The sequence below is a fragment of the Crinia signifera genome, chromosome 4 (assembly GCF_055691185.1).
Source record: "Crinia signifera chromosome 4, ASM5569118v1, whole genome shotgun sequence".
Classification (NCBI taxonomy): domain Eukaryota; kingdom Metazoa; phylum Chordata; class Amphibia; order Anura; family Myobatrachidae; genus Crinia; species Crinia signifera.
Genome location: NC_139220.1, coordinates 230,648,539 through 230,671,567, shown reverse-complemented (window position 1 = coordinate 230,671,567; position 23,029 = coordinate 230,648,539). Strand labels below are relative to the sequence as shown.

Below are 23,029 nucleotides of genomic sequence, written 5' to 3'. Positions count from 1 at the left end.
TCACCGCCATATTGGCTCTGTGTGGTGTGTTCAGGTGTGTGGCTGCTGAGAGGCTCAAACCAGCTCCGATGGACATTTGAAATAAGGCTATTGCCCACCAGCCTATCAGAGCTCACGCACTGGCGGCTGCAGTTAGCGATTGGCTGCCAGACCTTGAGCTCCAATTGGCTCACTACCCAGTGCCATATTTCAAATGTCCGTCGGCAATGGTATGAGCCGCTCATCAGGGAAGGGTTTTTATGCAGAGAGGGACGGGGTGGGTAGTTGTGTGCCCAGTGGAGAGATTTCATTTCGGAGGGCAGTACAGAGCATGGCCGTGACATTTGTGCAAGTGACATCAAAGAACCTCTGTTACTATGGAGGCCCTGTAGAAGCACCAGTTAGATGAGGAGACAGCACAGAGCACACTCCACTAATGTCTTGCATTATGGAAATGTAACAATATTGTACCCACAAGTCACTTATTTTTTACCACTTATTATCATTATAGTAGTTGGACTGATTTTTGGACACCAAGAGCCAGATGTACTAAGCTTGAAAAGTGATAAAATTGAGAGTGATAAACCTTCAGCCAATCAGCTCCTAACTGCCATGTTATAGACTGCGTTTGAAAAATTATAGATAGGAGGTTATTGGTTGTTGGTTTATCACTCTCCATTTTATCACTTTTCAAAGCTTAGTAAATCTCGCTCCACACCTGAGATTCCAAAAAGTTATATTGTTTATTGAAAGCCCACATCAAAGGAAATGAATTGAGCAGTAATAATTATGGTGTAACCGTTTGACACTTTTGTAATGGAGCTTTTGTATTTTAATGCTCTGAGAGCACCTCTGGGCACTGATCTATCGCCACAACTGGCAGGAACCAGACACGTTCTGATGGTACATACTGATTTGTAAGGTGCCGAATTCTTGGTGCATCAGATATAGCCAATGTCGCACAACAACTAACCTAATGAATTTAGTTTAACACATATGCCTACACTTCTTTTATAAATGGAAACAAATGATAAATATGTACAGTGCCAGCCAACAAACAAGAAGATAAGAGCATAAGAGCACTCACTGCAGTACACCCACGTAGTTGGAAAGATCCACTGTGCTGGCTTGTCTCCACTCCTTCTTGAATCCCATCACTAGAGTATTTGGCTTTAGTCTTCCCAAACCAGATGCCTGTGTACAAAAACAATAAACAGCTAAATCATGTAATACAACTACAGTGAAAGTAATATATTGAGATAATATCCTCTGGGCCAAGGGGGGCAATTCCCCTCCATTTGTCACCAACATTTCCGTCATTACTGTCCATTATGTGGCATGAATGGCTCTATACAGATAACAGTTTATTGTTGATCGTCTGCAACTCCGTGCCTTTAAGCCCCTGTAGCAAATAACCACTTAGTAACTATTTAATAGTCCACCGCGAGGCAGAACTGTATGACTTCATCCATTCATGCTTTAAACTAGACAGGAAGTGGAAACACTGAATACAAAAGCAAAACATTGTCAGGTGGAGAACCTAATTGGGCATACACACACGGGATGAGTTTTCCTTATTTTCTAAGGGATCTGTCTAGATCACTTAGAAATTAATCACGCATTGCCTGTGTGTATGCCCCATAGTGATTGTGATGCGTGATTCCGCGTGCCACCTTTGCCCACTAAGATCTTTACCACATGCACTCAAGATCCTGGGTCACGACTGTCGGGCTGGCCCGACAGCCATGACCCTGTCCCGTTCTCGGCTGGCTCGAGGAAGAATCGGCAGGCTGGATTCAATGTCCCGCCTGTTGAACGCCAAAAAGGGGGTGTGGCCGTGAGATACGGCTGTGGATCGATCTCGGCAGAACGGGTCCGACTGCTTCTAAAGTCTGGGCCTTTCTGCCGAGATCCCTTTTTAATGCATTGACAGCATTGAATAGGGCCCTGTCACTATTTCCCCCGTCGAAATAGCGGCGGGAAATTGACTACCCCCCTAGACTGTCTGCATGTATGTGCAAAAGAACTATAAGTTAGCAGGTAGCGATATGTGTATGGGTGATCTAGCCACCAGGGAAATCGCCTGCCCTACATCCCTTAGCACACAGTTTTGTATTGTACAATAAAACTGCAGATATACTTAAAGTTGCTTACAATAAACATGCTAAAACATCTGTGCCCATTCTGCAAATAAGACATCCTCGAGCACAGGAATGCGGGCATCCATTATGCCCACGTCTGTGCGTGTAAAGGGAAGTTTTTGGTTCAATTTGTAAATAGTTTGAGATGAACGGAAATTATTTCCATGCAATTAAGAGGATTTGGATTTCAGCTGCCAAGCTGTCATTTCAATAGATACGCAACTTACTATCTATGGAGCACATGTCGCTTCCTACGGGTATTATTGTACCAGAAATGACAAGTTTGTTCCTTGTCAACTTTACAAGTGTGCAGCTGTGATGTACCACAATAACGTGTTCAGTTTTATTGATTGTTGTTATTCACAGATTTAAATAGCCATAATCATTTAGTGGGTGTTTATTTTACACTGCGCTCATCAGGCTAGAGACTTTTCCCATAGTTTGCTAAATTCAAAATATAACTCTCAATATGATAGTTTTTAAGAACATATCTAAAATCAAAACTGATTGTGTGTGTGGTATATTAGGTTGACAGAGAAAAGGTCTACAGCCACAAGGTCCACATTACCAAAAGGTTGACATAAACAAAATGTCGGCATGGAAATAGTCAACACATGAGGATTTATCAACATGAGGATTTATTTGAGGATTTAACATGAGGATTAATTTGTTTCTATTTGTATATTCCAGTATGTGGACCCCAAATTAGTGTACCGTGTCCCCTTGCATGGTGAGCGAAAGGTGTTCCGTTCCACAACCGCTGGGCTCAGCACACTTTATCGCTCCCAATCAGAGTCCATCAGAGTATGAAAAAATGTAAAAAAATAAAATGAAATAAAAAACAAAAACAAATGTTGACCTCTTGTCGGTCAATGCCATGCCAACCATTTTACCATGTTCACCTTTTGATTATGTCAACCATATGCATGTTGACCATATGGTGTTGACCTATTGATTTCTGAGACCTAGACACTGTCAACCTATCATCCAGATACTGGTCCAGGGATAGGATAAGTAGAAGGTAACAACACTCCACATATTGGCCCTTATTCAGATCTGATCGCAGTACAAATTTGTTCTCAAAATGAGAAAAACCATGTGCACTGCAGGTGGGGCAAATGTAACATGTTACATTTGGGTGGGGTGTGTACGATTCCAACACATTGCTGCGATGGATCACATAAAAAGTGACACGTAAATTATCTGCGATTGCGCTGTGAGGAGTGTTCCCATGTGCCTCGCATCACAGTTGCAGATCCTACGGGCTGCCATGAATATTTGTCGCAGCCTGTAGCCCCTGCTAGGATCGCATACAATATAATGTTTCTTGAAGTCTCCACAAAGTATCTGGCTACAGAAAAGGGATGCATGGGTTAGCAAATCTGAATTGCACAACATAAATATATCAAGTATGATTTATAATCAGTCAATAATTTTTTTCTTGATTTTATACAGTAAATTAATTGGGGCACTATACTATAGAGTGGAGGTTTGTAACATTTACCCAAAGCACATCATTGTTATTATTCATTCAGTTAATGTATCTAACAGAGAGTAAAAATATTGGTTGAATACTATTTAACATGAGCATGTATGCATCTATTGGTACAAGAAGCCAAACGCTTCACCACTTGTTGCTGAATAAGTAACTACTAGGTGGTTATGGTACATCCCCATATAGGCTAAGTTAATGATTGGAAAGGGGGCATGTCGACGCCAATGTAAGCTATATGTAAATTCACTTGTGTTCACATACTGTACATCCTGTGCACCCTACATATTTCCCACATATACTATTGCCACATTTGCTCCAAACAGCCCTTCTTGGTGTGCCAGGTCCCGTATAACCAGGATTTAAAGTGATCCTGGAGAGGTGGTGGAACTCATTTCCCCTGCCAACATCCCCCCACTCCACCTAATAAAAGGAGCCAGGGCCAGGGTTTTCAGCACCCCTTGCAATCTACAAAATGTGTGCCCTGCCTTCCTTACTTTATAAAGGGACACTGGCCTAACAATAGGAACCCCAATTCTAATTATGCCACACAGTAGAACAATTATATTCACATTACACCACATGTAGTGACCCTGATTCATATTACGGTAAAAATGTGGGACACTGCGCTAGAAAAAATATGTTGGAGCAGCTCATTAAAGGTAACAGTAAAAAGATGAGAGGATGAGCGCTAATTTAAAAAGGAAAGAGAAGACAAAGATAGAAGAAAAAGCACCTGAAAAAAACGGGGTTAATATAATGTATACAGCTCTTCTGAGCTAGAAGTGAGAAGTCCATGGGGCTGTTCTTTCCCTACCTCTAACACAAGCTGCCAGAGTTAGCCGTGACTGAAGGCTGTAGAAGCGGCTTGCAGAAAAGCAGCTAGTCTTCTGCGCTGTCCGGCTCTGTGTTGGTGACGTCACCCGGCAACAGTGATCGCAGCTCCGGCTTCTGTGCTGGATGAAAAAGTGCTGTTATAGCACGAAATGCATTGAAGAGGCGGTCTCCTTGGGCACTCTGCCCTGGATGCTCCCTGCACCCACTCTCATCCAGCACAGAAGCTGAAGCCGCGATCGCTGTTGCCGGGACAGCGCAGAAGACTAGCGGCTTTTCTGCAAGCCGCTTCTACAGAAATCAGTCACAGCTAACTCTGGCAGCTTGTGTTAGAGGTAGGGAAAGCACAGCCCCACGGACTTCTCACTTCTAGCTCAGAAGAGCTGTATACATTATATTAACCACGTTTTTAGGTGGTTTTTTTTCTATCTTTGTCTTCTCTTTCCTTTTTTAATTAGTGCTCATCCTCTCATCTTTTTACTGATTCATATTACACCATAAAGTAGTGTTCATGTTAAGAAGTGTTCATGTTAAGAACAACAGCAGTGCCCCTTATTCAAGTTACACTACACAGTAGCATTCCTTATACATGTATGCCACACAGTAGTGGAGTTGACAAATAATATTCACAGCAGTATTGCTTACACATAGTGCCCATATCAACAGTACCCCTTACACAAAGTGTCCAAAGTAAGTGTCCTTTATACACATTTATATGACTTTATTTGAACTGCAATAATATGCAAATTTAAACAAAAATCCGTTAATCTACACACATTAATTATGGGCTGAATGCGCAACCCCTGCGAGCAAACGGTTTTGGCGAGTTTCACACTCGCCGGGCCATTCACTCAAGGAGAGGAGGGAAGGTGGAGGCCAGGGGGCAGCAGTAGGGGAACACCCAGGTTTTATGGGCATCCCCAATAAAAATGCGGGAAATTACCATGCAGAGGCAGGCGTGGAGATGTCTGCTTGGGACGAGTGGCCAATTTCACATGACGAGGCAGGCGTGGAGATGTCTGCTTGGGACGAGTGGCCGATGTCGCATGACGTCAGCACCCGCCCGAATTCAGCAATCTGTGGGCATAATAAAAGTCAGTCTAGACTACGAACGGCAGAACAATCATTTGATGGTGAGCAACCATTGAATGATGTTTTTGCCTGTGTGGCCACATGCAAAGAGATGTGTTAGTGTACACATCCCCTTGCATGCTACTGAGGGTATTCACATGGCAGGGGTGGGGGTGGGGGGGGGGGTGTTTGGCGGGCAGCAGTTACCTATTTGCTAGGCCTAGATTACACGCAGTCTAGCGAACAGGTCTGAATCAGGCCTTAGTTTGTTCACCCAATGCAACTGCAGTTTTAGCCCACTTTTGTCCAACTATGCATCAGCTTTCATTCTATTTGGTAGGTCCGTAGACAGTTTGGCAGGGATTGGGCAATGTGGTGGCGTAATCAGGGCCGGCAACAGAAATCTTGGGGCCCTGTACAATGATATTTCTGGGGCCCCCCACCTAATCCCAAATCCACACAATGCTCTTCTGCATGAGCCTTAAGGCCCCCATACATTAGGCCGACTTGTCCTTAGGACAAGTCGGACCCAATTTGCCTGTGAGCCGCCTGGCAGCTCCCCGGGAGGCTCACATACAATTTGGCACTTGATGAGCCAATTCACATGTGATAAATCGCGTGCGATTTATCACATGTACGGGGAGCTGCAGCGGGCGGTGAGGAGCAGGGGGCGGGTGGTGATCCTCATCAGGGGGACGCCGGAGCGGGCAGCGGGTCCTCCAGACTGACTGGGGGAGCAGCAGCGCTCATAAGGGGGGCAGCGGGTCCTGACGCTTTAACTAGCTGGCGGTGGCGAGTGCTGACCTGGCGGGGCGGTGTGTGTGTTCACAGACATCAGCAGCGGGAACGGGCAGTGCAGTGGCGGGTATTATATTTTTAAAATACCTGTCAAATGACTGGCCGTTCTCTGATTGGCTGAGAGCTCTCAGCATATCAGAGAACGGACAGTCATTTTGACAGGTATTTTAAAAATATAATACCCGCCAGTCCACCACTGCACTGCCCGTCCCCGCTGCTGATGTCTGTGAACACACACACCGCCCAGCCAGGTCAGCACTCGGCGCCGCCAGCTAGTTAAAGCATCAGGACCTGCTGCCCCCCTTATGAGCGCTGCTGCTCCCCCGGTCAGTCTGGAGGTCGGACGTGATCTTATGTGCTGACCGTCCGACCTCCCTGATCTGATCCGATGCGTACGGGACTGCGCATTGGATCGGATCAGATATCACACATCTGCGATTTTTGGACGATATCACCCGGTTATCGGCCCAAAGTGCCGAAATCGGATGAAATCGTCCCAAAGTGTATGGGGGCCTTTAACCTTTCGCTGCTCCAGATCCTGCTTTCAGGTGCGAACTTCTCTCGTTCTCAGTCCTACTGGCTTGGCTCCTGTTGCTGCTTCCTGCTGGCTCCGGCGGCTTCTGGCCTGTCACTTTCACAAAAGAATGCTGAGCACTACGAGCAGGCAGGGCAGGTCTTTCGCAGAGTGCGGAACAGACGACCTGCACAGTAAAAGTACAGGAGCCAGAGACTGAGGCCACAGTACCAGAGGTGGGTAAGGCTGTGTGCCTGCGGCACCAGGCCGTGCGCACACACAGAGCAGATGGCTCTGAGCGTCAAGTGGCAGGGCGCACACACAGTAGACGGCAGTGGCACACAGTGAGTCAGTCAGACTCAGCCAAAAACAGATGGTGCACAGTAGACGGCCGGCCCGCAAGGGTCACTGACAGGCCAGCTAGTACAGGCAGTGGCCATGCCCGGGCATGGAAGTTCTGGGGCCCTTCATATCTCTGGGGCCCGTCACACTTGTCCCCCTTGACCCGCCCTGGGCGTAATCACTGAGGTGCGGCCACATCTCCTTTAAGACCCACATGAATAAAGTGCTATTTCACCCTGCAAAGTGGCACCATGACTGGCACAGGGGCAAAGTGCATGTCCAAGTCACCCCCCTAGACCCATTGTAGCCCAGTACACAGCAGCATAGCAGCATGTGCCAGGCTGGTGAGAGAGATTGCTTCCGGTTCAGAGGTAAAAGGGATTGTGTGTGTGTGTGTGTGTGTGTGTGTGTGTGTGTGTGTGGGGGGGGGGGGGGTTGTTTGCCAACAGAATAGGAACCCTGCCGGGATTGCCCCCTATCTACACCACTACCTTTGGGGTTTGGGGAAGTTTGGGTGCATGTCTTTAATGTGGAATAAAAAAACATCAAATTTTTGAGGGAATAATCTTATTATGAAACTCTTGTTGGTCAAATATCATCCAGACATATACTGTAGGTGTCCATGATATTGGCGGTATGGTCAAGATGAAAAAACAAATCCTATAGAAACACTACACAAATCTTCAGACACCAAATGTGAAATAACATGGACAATTTGCCAAATCCAGATAACGGTGTCTATGGGGTTTATTCTAGTTCATTCTTTCTGACAAAATCCTACTTAGATGGACAAAACCATGTGCACTGCAGGGGGGCAGATGTAACATGTGCAGATAGAATTAGATTTGGGTGAGTTATTTTGTTTCTGTGCAGGGAAAATACTGACTGCTTTATTTTACACTGCAATATAGATCTCACTTTGAAGAAAAACCCCACCCAAATCTAATTCTCTCTGCACAAGTTACATCTGCCCCACCCGCAGTGCACATGGTTTTGTCCATCTAAGAAGGATTTTGTCAGAAAGAATGAACTAGAATAACCCCCTATATACCAAATGTTTCTCCATAGAGTAGCGACAGTGATTATATTCCCTGCAACCAGGAGATAACAGAAGATTCATTACAAATGACCGTCAACTTTTTAAAATCAAGAAAAAAGTTTCACTCAATAAAAATACTTCCAAGTACATTTGGCCATCATTAAAAATGTAATAGTGTATAAAACAGTTAGAAAATATGTCAGCCCTGGAGCTGTCTGGAGCTAGTTGCTAGTACTAGTACGCATTGTTAGATTTTTTAATGATAGCTGAACACGTTCTGAAGTTTTTATGTTGCAAGGACTTTTTGTTCATTACTAAAAGTCATGGATCACTTGCAGTGACATGTTTATGTCATATGCAAGGCTCAGAACCTTCTGTATCGTAGTGGCTGACGTTAGTTAAAAGCTATTTTTTATCTACGCAGAAATTAGATTTTTTTCCATTATTGCCTAATGAAACACCAGAAAAGTAACTAGAACTATAGGGGTCTAAGAGTACAATTGCACTTGATCAACAATCATCTGTTATGCAAAGAATGACTGGGGATCTTTGATGACTGAATTGTGCAATGCTAATGAGCGTCACGCTCATGTCCCTCATTTGTGGCATCACGTGCCTGCTTTTATACCACTTATTGTGGGGTTTACTCTGATTCACTTAACTACGGATATCCTCTCAATTTGAAATATCCCAGTACTTACGTGTGGAGTGGAAGTGAGCAGTATGCGTTTCCTTATTTTAAGGAGTAGCGGTGGAATAGTGTGTGGTCATGATTTGGGTCCCTTTGTGTATGGCCGCTAGCTGTATACTGTCTCTGGGTATCCCACGAACGCCTGTAGGATTAATGCTGCTGCTTCCTCCACTCATGTCAGCAGGGGGCAGATAAACACTGAAGGCCTGAAGGCATCATGGATAGCTCCCAGTGGATTGCTTGTTGGGCAAAAGCACAAGGAGACACTGATGAAACAGCAGACAGAACCAGAAGTGACGCAACGTGGTTCTCCCCCATGGCATCGGGAGACTACTTCTTCTTCCACCAATACCAATATAATTTTCAAGTACCCCCAACTGGTCTGCAGCGTAACCCCAGTGGTACTAGTGCCCCAGGTTGAAAATCACTGGTCTGGATCATTTCATATGTATGATAAATCAATTAAAACAATCACGGTTGGTTACCGGCATTGAATGAATATCGTTCCCGCACAAGCACCTAATGACAATCATTCAGAAATGTCATGCAAGGGCTGTATTTGGAACATTTTTTGTTCAGCGCATGGCCAAGCTTTGTTGTCTGCTTGATATCCTACTGAGTTTAACCCAAGGCCTCAGCTCTCACTGAATTATTTAATAAGAGCTGAGGACCAAGGTGAAGTTTGATCGGGAATAAGCTGGAAGGAGTTTCAGGGCTGCAGGGCTACATACTAGAAGATGTACAGATAGAGCAACTTCATTATTTATTAATGTAGTCATAAAGCAAAAGCTGGTGCCAACTTGCTGAATGGTGTTCCATTTGGTTGTAAACATGGTATGTCATAATGGACCTGAAGACCTTTCCCCCAGGCATGATGCAGTTTCCAAATAACATCTGATCACACATGAAAATGTTTCATTTACCACAATGTTCTTTTATTGTAACTTGAGTTAAAGGTGTAGCAGCAGTACTGTGCTGATACACTGATCCCTGTACTGCTCTGTGGACATGTAGAAATCCGGACCAACGCATCTCTAAAATATATATATTTTAGAGATGAGCGAGTTCGGATCCTAGAGATCCGAACCCCCCGAACTATCCTAATCCGAGGCCGGATCCGAGGGGTTTGTCGGGTCCCACCATCTTTCAAAAACGAGGCATAAACGTCATCACCCTGCTTCTTCCCTCTTATAATATTCCCAAGGAGGGAAGAAGCAATGTGTGGAGAATCCAGAGGGTTATATTGCCTGTGCCTATTGAAAGAGTGGTTGGAGACCACTACAAAGGGAACACCTTTAAATTTTGGGTGCTTCTACGTGCTGGTGGAGGTTGTACAGAGAGCCCAAAGATATTCCACAAGGAGGCGCTGTCATTATTGTTATACAGATTCTTTTAGGAGGTCTTTGGAACAGACCCACTGGAGAAGTGCAGCCGTCCTGAGGAGGGATTGGGTTGATTGGGAGGATTTAAGAACAAAAGTGGGAACCATCCTTCTCCTCCTGTATACTGCGATTTGGGGTGATACGCGCTTGATTATATATATATATATATATATATATATATATATATATATATATATATATATATATATATATAAATATAGACAAAATGTAGATCCAGACTGCGCACAGCCACAAGCTTCAGAAAATAGGAGTGCGTCCTTGGGTCAGGATGTAGTGCAGCTCTCTCCAAATAAAGCCAGACCTTAGCTTTAATTGTCCCAATCACATGTAGAAAGAAATTGGAGAAAAAGCGCAGATATGAGCAAAGTGTAAAACTAATTTTACTAAAAGTGCAGGCTCACATACATCATAGATAACAGCAAACAGCTTGCCACAGTGATATCCAGCACAGTACACCAACGACTTGAATAGCCGGGACCAGCCTTTTCGCCGCCGCCAGGGCCTCCGTGGTCAGGAACTCCAAAAGCACAGCGTTGTCAGTTTAGGCCACGCCCAACCGGTTTCGTCATCTGGGGACTTCGTCAGGGGGTGTGGCCATCCAAAGTACCGGTGTTATACTTATAGTAGGTTGCACAGCTGATATTGATGTGCTGACGAGCTGCTTTAGTCATGCTCCAAGCTGTAGCTCTAAGATCTTTTCTCTCAATGCTTAAATCGGTATAATGAACTTTTTATGTCCGCATGCGCACGAACGAACAGCTGTAGGCATATAGAAAAATTTGAATATTAAGGGTATGCAATATTCTCTGGGGCTGGGGTTCACTTTATAATAGAGTATTTACCTTGGTGGATTGAGGGTTTCTAAGGTATTATTCCCGATTATCTATCCAATCATAAAACTGTTCCAATTATAGGGATGGTTCTGTTAGATGATTTTTACCTACACAAGTAAATACCTGATTAGGGCCAGAAGTATAAAGTATATGCTGTATATTTACTTGTGTAGGTAAAAATCATCTAACAGAACCATCTCTATAATTGGAACAGTTTTATGATTGTATAGATAATCGGGAATAATACCTTAGAAACCCTCAATCCACCAAGGTAAATACTCTATTAAAAAGTGAACCCCAGCCCCAGAGAATATTGCATGCCCTTAATATTCTAATTTGTCTATATGCCTACAGCTATTCGTTCGTGCGCATGCGGACATAAAAAGTTCATTATACCGATTGAACCATTGAAAGAAAAGATCTTAGAGCTACAGTGTAAGTGTTATGTCGGATAATCTAAATTAAATAATGTGAGTACCCTAATGAAAAGGACCACCACTTGTAAATAACCCCCCTTGGAATCCTCTATTTTTAGAGTCAACTTTCCCACAGCAATATTCTAAAATGGTATATTATCTCCACCAGGCACCTCTGAATTTCAAAGGACCTAGTTTATAACATCTGGTTGCAGTCACATTCAACTCATGAAAGCTGTGGAAATTATGTCAATGCTTTTTGGTATGTTACCCAAATTACTCGAATCATTCTCAAACCTTATGGAAACCTGTTCTTTCTTTCACCTGTTCTCCCTTATTCATGTAATTTATTGGATCATCAATTGATGTATCCTTATAACTTAGCCAATTAAGTGTAAACCAAAAACTGTATAAGAGTAAAGTCCTTTTATTCATATTGTAACCTTAAAGAAATAAATGTATGTACCGTTATGTATTTTTTAAAAGAATGTATTTATTTTTATGTTTATAGCGAACCCCTGATGAAGTCCCATGTAGGGATGAAACGTGTTGGGATCGTCTATTTGCTACTGTGAAATATACTACTGAACGTTTTATGGTCTGAAACAATCACCACTGAAGTGTGGAACAAGATACTTTTTAATAAATGTTTATAAATTCTGGACTTTACTTTTATTAATTTGAAATTTGTTAAAAGGCTATATAGACCCAATCACTAAAGGTCTAAAAAAGGGCGCCAAGCTACAACTGCTATCCACATTCCCTTTGTCCCCATCCAACAGGTCCTTGTAGGTCAGGCAGCCCAAACGTAATAACTACTAAGTTGGAGGCGCGAAACAAGAGTCTGTTCCCTATATATATATATATATATATATATATATATATATATATATATATATATATATATATATATATATATATATATATATATACAATTATCTTTTAATACTTCTACTAAGGATTTCCTTTGTGGCATTAGCTTGCTCACAGAAATATACCACTGAATTTACCTCACGTAGGGTTCATGGCAGAGAATTAATAACATATATTTTAGTAAATCTACAGTATATCCATTACCTTTATTATAGCCAAGGGGGATATAGGAACAAAGTGATCATTTAGCATTTGTGTGTATTTAAAGTAAATGTTATAATGTGTCACAAGATGGTACAAAATATATAAATAATATATAAATAATAATAATAACGATCCTTGAATAAAAACAACAATTCATGCATTTTACATATTCTAAATGCCAATTACTATAATGTATGTACGTGTCAATTAGTGTCCATGTGCCTCTTGCCGGCAATGACAGACATACTATTGTTTGCACTATTGTTTGCACTTACCTGACATTACTGACCAACCAGACTTCAACAACATTGGTCACCTTCTCCATTCAGCCTATAGATGCCCAGAAAGCCCTATTTAACCATGACCACAGTGTGATCATGGCTTGTGAGCCAATTGGAGATCGCAGTCTGGTAGCCAATCACTAACTGCGTCTGCCAGTCTGCAAGCTCTGATAGCTAGCTAGCGGACCAGTGCCATGTTTGAAATAACTATCACCCTGGGGTGAGCTGCTCTGCAGAATAGGCGCTGAGCACACATCACACAAGGTCGCGAAAGTGAGCATTCTACTTCCTTCCTATCTTCATTAGCTGCAGCAACAGGAGTGGAAGCAAATGCCAGGCTGGAAAACACAGTGAGCAGTACTGGGGGCATTGTGTATGGGGCACTACTGGTGGCATTGTGTAATGGGCATTCTTGTTGCAGTGGGTGGATAGTGGTGGTCAGCAGGCGGAGAACGGTAACAGCGTTGAGAGGCCGTGCAGATGGTTTTGTCAAATGCTGCGACCACAGTACAAATGCGCTGTGAGCAAGGCACTACCGGCACACTCCTAGCTACAGCCCTGGCACATCCTATATAATATTTGTTACAGTGACCTGAATGAGGAGAAGTGTTATCCGGACCCCAGGCTTCGCATGCTCTCTTTCAAGCGAAGCTGGCTTTAGGGGCCCCATTGAGTCACCAAAACTGAAGGGACATGACACCTTCTAATTGAGATGTTAAACAAAAGGATGCAATTGGTATTTTTGCTTACCTGAAGAAGTGTTCTCACGCCATCTCTGAAGCTGTCAGCAGCGACTGCACCATAAAATGCTTTCTTTTTGTTTTTAGTTAACCATTTCTGCTTTTTGATCATCCCACTGTTCATTTCTTTTACAGCCTGTTTGCGTGGTCCCTGCATAACACAATAAAGGTTCAGTGGAATGAAACATTATCAAATGGAAATGGACTGTTACATCTCAGCCCAATCTTTGGAAAATGTTTTTGAGCTATAACCTGAAATAAAGTGCTCATATTTTTTCTTTTTATTACCGACTATAAAGATCACAGACATATGAGATTGCATATCACTACTCCGTGATGAGTAAATTATGAAACAGAACAGTAATGTAACTGGTATTGCAGTGACTGGCAGCCATATTAATACATTAACTAGTTAAATGCTATCAATATCTTCAGGCTAGAAGCAGACAGCATTGAATTGCTGTGAAACTTATATCGAATTTTAAGAACTTTGAAGGTCTTATCTGTATAAAAAAAAATCTATTTTCAGTGCAGATAAAACCAAGACATGTTTTACTTTTGATTTAATGGCTTGTACTGAAAACCTTAAAGCAATCTAATCTATTTCTTGTTTGTTCAGTCATCACTCGATTGTATTATATGGCACAAATTCCTACCTACTTACAACAGTAGAAAGGCAAAATAGAGGAATAGTTATATATTGGGCATTTTGTCCTCAGAATAGGTATATATCAGTATTTACCAAATCTGTACCTCATGCATTCCCAATAGCTCATGGTTTCGGGATTTCTTTAATCACGTACTGTATCAGAGATTTTAGAGCATGTTTTCACCTAATTTCTCCCGAAAAATTATTTAAGTAACTATCCGGCTTAGCAATGCCTTAAAGCAGGAGATATCAGACAAACTAATGCTGCAAATCACAGTCCCCATTTTTGTTTTCAATGGAGACTGTGGTGGCTGTGGCCTAGCTTGAGTTCAGATTTTTGGAGCTAGGCCCACTAAGCATGGCGTCTGAAACCTATGGGTTAAACACAGGTTAACCCATAGGTAACTCAGGGGTAGATGTATGAAGCAGTGATAAGGAAGGAGAAGTGATAAAGTGCCTGGTACTTTATCATCGGACAATCATCTCCTGACTGTTTACAGGCTGGGTTTAAAAAGGGATAGTTAGGAGCTGATTGGCCGGTGATAAAGTACCAGGAACTGTATCACTTCTCCTCCCTTATCACTGCTCCATACATCTACCCCTCAGTCTTTAGGATCCCACACAGTTCACGTTTTCCCAGATCACTTGTGGATTTTTAAACTGTGGGGGCTAGTGATACACAGTGCCCCTGCCAGGTGACCTGGAAAATGAGAGGGGTCCTAAGGACCAAGTATGAGAACACTGGGTTAGAGTATTACTCGAGAGATCTGGATCACAGTAGATGCCCATACCTCCCAACAGTCCCTATTTTAGCGGGACAGTCCCGATTATTAGGGCCTGTCCTGCTGTCCCACTCGCGGGCGGCAGTGTCCCGCGGTGAGGGGGGGCTGTTGGGAGTCCCCCCTGTCGGCTGCTAAGCAGCGGGGAATAAACGCTGTGCGCATGCGCACAGCATCTATTCCCGCAGCCAGGGGGCTGGGGGCATGGCTAGAGGCTCACAGAGCCTCTGGGTCATGCCCCCATAGCGGCAAAATGGGGGCGTGGCCTCGCGAGTATAGGACACGCCCCCTAAATTAGGCCACGCCCCAAAATTTCCAACGCGTCTTCGGCGCGCATCAGCAGTGTCCCGGGTCCGGGGACAAGAAAGTTGGGAGGTATGGATGCCCCAGGGCATCCTGAAAGATTTCACAAAAGTACTTTGCTCAGCTGTAGTTATCGGCAAATAAACATGATAAATAATATATAGGCCCTTTATGCTACCTGTTTCTACAGAAATCCAGAAAACATAAACTATTGGTTGTACACAAGGGTGAATTTTAGAAACACTGGTGCACATGGATATGGTATTAGTTCTGTACTTACAGCAAACACCTCACAACAGATACAGAGTCCAGTGTTTTTTGTGAAAGAGTTAGTAATATCCAAGAGAGCTGGTCTCGCCATTGGTGCTCCAGTTAAAACCAAGCACTGAGGTCTGAAAACCAAGACATTATATAATGGTTAATAGTGATAGTGGTGGTAGAGATGACTCCAATATGATGCATCATGGGAAGTACCTGAAGTTTTTGACGTGCTCATCAATTGTGTTCAACTCCAAAGCACTGTTTAGAGCATTTGTGTAGTGAAGAGCCTGTGCTGAGGAGCCCCAATTGACTTCTGTTTAGGAAATAGAAGATATTAGAGTGCAGTTAGATTCTAGCTATTATCTTCTAGAAGGTGCTAGAGTAATGTTAAGTAGAATCTGATTGGTTGGGGGCAAAATCTCCATTTCTATAGTAAATATACCCCACAGTATAGAGAAGGATGCAGATCTCTCACACAACAACTTTTAGCAATCTACTGAATGTAAGACAGGTTCTTCCCTTCCAAAAATCATGGGAAAATGGCATTTTCCACATGATATAAGTATCATGTCCATTTCAGAACAGCTGAACAGGAGATATCTAAGCTACTAAGTCTGCAGATTTCAGTTCCCTTTATTCCCTAAGGCGACTGTGGTCAGGACCAATTTATTAAGCTCAAAAAATGTAGCTCTAAAGAGCTTGGTCTTGAAAGCTAGAGCCAGGGGCAGAACATTAGGTGCAATACGCCAGGGTCCCTGAGGACATAGAGGCCCACTACTGTCCAGACCAGCAATGAGTTATCCCATGGCCTCCACACAGACTATATTGAGCAATGTTGGATGAATGGCTTAGTGCAGAGTGTAGGGTGGGCCCCACTGCCTGAGAGATCTGCCCCTTACCTTAGGGAGGCGGGGCTAACCATGTGTGTGCCAGACTGATAGAGGAGACCCGCCACCTATCAGCGCTGATGATCACAGACACATACTGCCTCTAATTAACAGTCAGCTGTACATTATTTTCTGATTCAGAACCTGATACATAAAAGTGGCTGAAGGAAAAATCTATACATCTTGCTTGTGATTGCAGCCTCTATTACACGGATTTGCATCAGCCCTATCCTGTCTCAAAGTGCCTAACCTCTGAATAGGCTTCCCTTCTGTGTCTATTCACCCACTGCAAGCTTACGCTAAGTGCAAATACCTTGCCGGCACCAATAACACCCATTTATTGTAGATCCGGGAGACTTCTGTGCCACACTGAATAGCCACGTGGCTCTATATGCATCAGTAGACCTTGCTTGGATTCGTGAGCTTGCGCAGGAAATTGCAGATGTGGCGACTTCTCATGTAACTCGTGTATGCATTAAAGTCTTAATGTAAATGAAGCTTGTTGACCCAAATGTGCATGTTTGAATAAATCACATATAATACTTTCTGGATTTTGATGTATACAGTATTATATATTATCAAGATTGTCAAGATCAAATCTTTTTGCTATATGTTGTTTGTTTTCTTACCAATACTCTGTTTTCTTCTGTTGTTAATATACAGTATACTGCCTCCCCTAATACAGGCTATTGGGTCTTACAGAAAACCTAGAGGAATTCTCAAGTGACTGTTCCATACTTCTGAACGTGGTTTGCTATTGGCAAATTGTGGTTCCAATATGTGGTCAGTGGAGGAGACTGCAGCTAAAATTGTGCCACGGATTTTAGAATATTTACTTTAAATTGATCTTACCAAGAATGTATTTATGGAATTCATTGAAATAATATATGGTTTACTTACCTGGCTTCTTGTAGGTCACATATATATACAGGAATAGCTCTATAGCGTATGTGATCACAGCTGCCCACCAATTGATGACGAACATGACACCACAACAGAGCACGGCTCCAAACAAGGACACCCACATGTTGTAATATTTGTATGCAGGTCTCCAGCCTGTTTATACAAGAAATGCAATTCATTTTACAAAAGGCATATTGCACTGCACAACTACATCTATTGAATAACAATGTATTTGGGGTCTGACTTATTTCCTGGTGCTTTACGTTCCTGTATATAATTAGTGCATTATAGTTATTTAGTAATTGATATTCATTTAAATAGTAGTATACGTACTTTTATGTGTTGAGGGTGCACCATGAACAGCCTGTAAATATTGTACACAGGGCCTGATTCATGTTTGAATGGAATTGCATGACACAAGGAAGCAGCTGTGCAATTCTGTGCAATTCGAATTCTAATGCATCATGAGACATCTGTAGGAGATAGACGCTTCCTGTTAGCATTAGCGACACTCGATTGCTGTGACTGAGGATGCAGCCTCAGATCACCATTTTGACCATCGCTCATGACTCCTGCATAATCTGAAAGTTACATAGGGGGAGGGGCCCTAAACTGCACACCCTGGACATATGAGGTGCTACCTGCTGAGACTTGTAGTGCAGCAAGCAGGAGGAGGAGTTTGCAGTTGCACACTAAATATATATGCTAGACCTTTTAATATCTTGCTATATTGCATTTGAGCATATATATTTAGTGTGCACCTGCAAACTCCTCCTCCTGCTTGCTGCACTACAAGTCTCAGCAGGTAGCACCTCATATGTCCAAGGTGTGCAGTTTAGGGCCCCTCCCCCTATGTACTATATATTGTGTATTCATACACACTGGAAGGAACTAGAGACACCTTCCTCCTTAACTAGCACCCCACCCACCTGTCCCAGATTGATTTTAAATAGGTTGGAGTCCCAACATTCAAGACTGCACACCTCAGCTTGGCACTATGAGGGTAAGTCCTACTATACATATATGCTGAGTGTTAGTCTGTGGGACTGTGTTTGGGGCGCTGGGCTCTTTGGGCTGCTGTTGCTGGGCTGCTCCATGGCATCATATCGTATACTTTCAATCACCCCTTTAGTTTGTTTAATATATATGTAGCACCCTTCACATTTATTATTACTTCTTACCTAGGTAAGTCCTATCACATATAATTTACCCTATCCCTTTTACTATCACTTTAATTTCGCACTAATGTGATGCCATGGGGTGGTTCTGCTGGGCTGGCCTGGCCTGGGGGGCCCTGTGCCCTGGACCTGTCCCAGAGTAGTGTTAGGGACTTGTCCTATTGAGGTAACCTGGTCGCGGGGGACAAGCGCCTACTAATGGCCATTACTATGCTAATAACCTCAAATGCAATATAGCAAGATATTAAAAGGTCTAGCATATATATTTAGTGTGCACCTGCAAACTCCTCCTCCTGCTTGCTGCACTACAAGTCTCAGCAGGTAGCACCTCATATGTCCAGGGTGTGCAGTTTAGGGCCCCTCCCCCTATGTACTATATATTGTGTATTCATACACACTGGAAGGAACTAGAGACACCTTCCTCCTTAACTAGCACCCCACCCACCTGTCCCAGATTGATTTTAAATAGGTTGGAGTCCCAACATTCAAGACTGCACACCTCAGCTTGGCACTATGAGGGTAAGTCCTACTATACATATATGCTGAGTGTTAGTCTGTGGGACTGTGTTTGGGGCGCTGGGCTCTTTGGGCTGCTGTTGCTGGGCTGCTCCATGGCATCATATCGTATACTTTCAATCACCCCTTTAGTTTGTTTAATATATATGTAGCACCCTTCACATTTATTATTACTTCTTACCTAGGTAAGTCCTATCACATATAATTTCCCCTATCCCTTTTACTATCACTTTAATTTCACACTAATGTGATGCCATGGGGTGGTTCTGCTGGGCTGGCCTGGGGGGCAATGTGCCCTGGACCTGTCCCAGAGTAGTGTTAGGGACTTGTCCTATTGAGGTAACCTGGTCGCGGTGGACAAGCCCATACTAATGGCCAATACTATGCTAATAACCTCAAATGCAATATAGCAAGATATTAAAAGGTCTAGCATATATATTTAGTGTGCACCTGCAAACTCCTCCTCCTGCTTGCTAATCTGCATGCACATACCACAAACATCAGATGTGTACACAAAATCACAAACCATCAGGTTTGGATACATATTTGAATCATGCCTACATTATGAAGCATTCAAACAAAGCAAGAGCCCAAATGTAATAGGGTTTGTGCTAATGTTTCATCACTTTGCAAAAGTGATTGGTTTTGCATAAAAAAAAAAATATTACTGCATTCAATCTTGCAATATAATCAGTAAAAAATACCACTTTGGCAAAATCTGTCAATTTTACAATGTGCCCAAATAGTCTCTCTTGTCTTCTGAGTACTGAGATTCTAAGGTTTATGTCACCTTTCTTGTACAAGTGTAACTCATAGTTACCTACCCTCCTGTATTTTGCATTTTTGAAATAGCAGCAATCTCCCTCTCTTCCTCATTAGTCTAGCAATCTCCCTCATGTCACCTAGCCCACATTACACTGTTACATTTTTTGGGGAAAAAAACTAATGAGAGATAGATACATTTATATTGAATCATCAGCGCCATTTCCCAGCACTTTTCCAAGACAAGTAGCTCTTACTAACTGCTTTGGGTTCATCTACATTTGGATATAAGTCATTTTAAAAGATTCCTCTCAGATGTAGCAGTACACACCCATGCTTCTAGCTGCCACCGTCACAATCACTCCATATATGGAACTAGACACGCCCTTTGGGTGGAGCATGACACACACCCTCAATGGGGTGCTGTGCAAAATTCTACCACCAACTATAATCTCCCTGAAACTAGTTTTCAAAAGTAGGCAAGTATGGTGTAACTAAAGGTCCCCCACATTATGCTTAGTCATTGACTGCCCCCAAACCAATCTCTGCTGAGCACTTTCATTTTTCTTCTGTTTAAAACATTACATTTGGGATTTAGAAAACTTTATTAAACATTGGAAACTTAGTTCTTTTTTAATTCCCTTTATCCCTTAAGTGATTGTTTCTTGCCAATATGGCCATTTAATATCATGTTAGCATCACAGGCTTAGTTAATATTCTGTCATCTTTTTAAGTGCATAATCAATACAGTAATGCAGAAATGTGTTGTAGAGATATAGCTTGTAAGCAGGGTATTGGCATTCCTGCCACTGCATATTCTACAAACAGTACTGCACAACGGGATGTGCTAAAGCTGTCTCTGCAGCAGCCTACTCTATCCAGTATGCTTTTTTAGTACTATTTATTACATGAAGCATTCATAGGTCAAGTGATTACTCATTGTTAATATGAGATTTGTCACTTAAATAGTTGTTCATTTAAAATGTTGTCATTATTTTATTTTATAGACTTTGCTGTAAAATATGGTACATTATAGCAACATTTTTTCAACATTTTATTCATATTCCCCTCACAGCGAATAACCACTTGAAATGCACAGAAATCTATAATTTTATATTGTTGTAATATTATGACTTGGCAGAGATTTATCAGAGATTTTATAAGGCAATAGGTACAGGCAGGGCTTAAAGTGGTCCTGGAGAGGAAGTGGAACTCCCCTAACACGCTCTCTTCCTGGAGATGTAGTGTTGGCAGAGACAATAAATACGTTTAAAACATACTTGCCTACTTTTGAAAACTAGTTTCAGGGAGATTACAGTTGGTAGGAGAATTTTCCACAGTGCCCCATTGAGGGGTCGTCTCATACTCCACCCAAAGAGTGTGTCTACTTCCATATATGGAGACATTGTGAAAATAGATTATGGACGTGGCACCTAGAAGCGTGGGTGTGTACTGCTACATCTGAGAGGAATCTTGTAAAATGACTTATATCCAAATGTAGATGAGCCCCAAAGCAGTTAGTAAGAGCGACTATACTTGGTAAAGTGCAGGGAAATGGTGCTGATGATTCAATGTAAATGTATCTATTGCTCATTCCTTTTTTCCCCCAAAATGTAACAGTGTAATGTGGGCTAAATGAAATGAGATCGCTAGACTAATGAGGGAGAGAGGGAGATTGCTGCTATTTCAGGGAGTCTCCTGCAGAATGCAGGAGGGGAGGTAACTAATATAACAGTAAATAGTAGTAGGCTAGGTGAAATGAGGGAGATTGCTAGACTAATGAAGGAGAGAGGGAGATTGCTGCTATTTCAGAGAGTGTCCTGCAGAATGCAGGAGGGTAGGCAACTATGGTTTAAAATAAGGTTGGACAAACATCTATTGGTTAAAAACCTCCAGGGGTACAGACAATAATCATAATCTATCTTTAAAGATATCAGAATACACTGCATACAAAAAGGGATGAAGCTAATAGATCATCCTCGCTACCCTATATAACTTTGTAAAGATGGTGTAGTACATGGTAGAGTACATGGTACGTATGTATGGTGCGTGCAATACATGGTGCATATGCATGGTGCAGTATATGGTGCACATGTATGGTGCAGTACATAGTGCAGTGTGCAGTACATAGAGAAGTATATGGTGTGGTGCATGGTAAGTATGCATAGTGCAGAGCGAGGTGCATATAAATGGTGCATATGTATGGTGCAGTACATAGTTCAGTTTATGGTGTGGTAGGTGGTGCGTATGCATGGTACAGTACATGGTGCATATGCATGATGCTGTACATGCGGAGGGGTGTGTTTAATTAGGCTGACAATGTCTAGGTAAACATAAAAAGGTTGACATGCACAAGGTCGACAGTGACAAAAGGTCAACCCAAGCAAAAGGTTGACACGGAAAAGGTTGTTACATCAAAAGTTAAACATGAGATTTTCATGTTTGTTGTTGTCAATGTTGTCACCTGAGTCCATATGGATGTATTAAAATGTTTAAGAAAAATGGAAAAATTCCCCCCAAAACCCCTAACTTCTACGTTTTATGTCAACTTTTCGCTCACGTCAACATTTTGACTATGTTGAACATATCCTTGTTGACATATGGGGCCAAATGTAATATGGTGACAGTTTCAGAAAGTGAGCAATCATTGACAATGCAAAACCAGGTTGATTTTGCCATGTAATATATTGCTGCTTTTAAAAAAATGGGAAAACTCTCCGAAAATTTCTCACTTTCTGAAACTCTCACCCGATTACATTTAGCCCATGGTGTTGACCTATTGACTGTTGACCACGGCATTGTCAACCATCCGGATTGCGGTGCAGAGCATGTGCACTCTGCTGATAACCACGAGAGACATCCTGAAATGTGTGTGTGTGTGTGACGAGGCCTGTGAGTTTTGAGTCTTCACATAAATGTGGGAAGAATAATCAAGGATTCAGTAAACAGGATTTAAGATACAGCATACTTGCCTACTTTTGATAACTAGTTTCAGGAAGATTATAGTTGGAAATAGAATTTTGCATAGCTCCCCATTGAGTGGGCGTATCATGCTCCACCCAATGGGTGTGTCTAGTTCCATATATGGTGAGATTGTAAAAAGAGATTGTGAACGTGGCACCTAGAAGCGTGGGTGTGTA

General features: G+C 42.5%; 1 protein-coding gene across 3 annotated transcripts in view; it reads right to left on the bottom strand.

Annotated features, from left to right (window-relative positions):
- SLC12A1 (solute carrier family 12 member 1) overlaps positions 1–23,029 on the bottom strand; it is a 151,585-nt gene that overhangs the window by 33,976 nt on the left and 94,580 nt on the right. For all 3 annotated transcript variants that reach the window (XM_083183918.1, XM_083183920.1, XM_083183921.1), the window contains 5 exons: positions 17,431–17,586; positions 15,857–15,956; positions 15,663–15,774; positions 13,662–13,802; positions 1,067–1,173 (listed from right to left, as the gene is read on the bottom strand). In XM_083183918.1, coding sequence (XP_083040044.1) covers positions 1,067–1,173; positions 13,662–13,802; positions 15,663–15,774; positions 15,857–15,956; positions 17,431–17,586 — 616 coding nt within the window. The remainder of the gene's footprint in view (positions 1–1,066; positions 1,174–13,661; positions 13,803–15,662; positions 15,775–15,856; positions 15,957–17,430; positions 17,587–23,029) is intronic.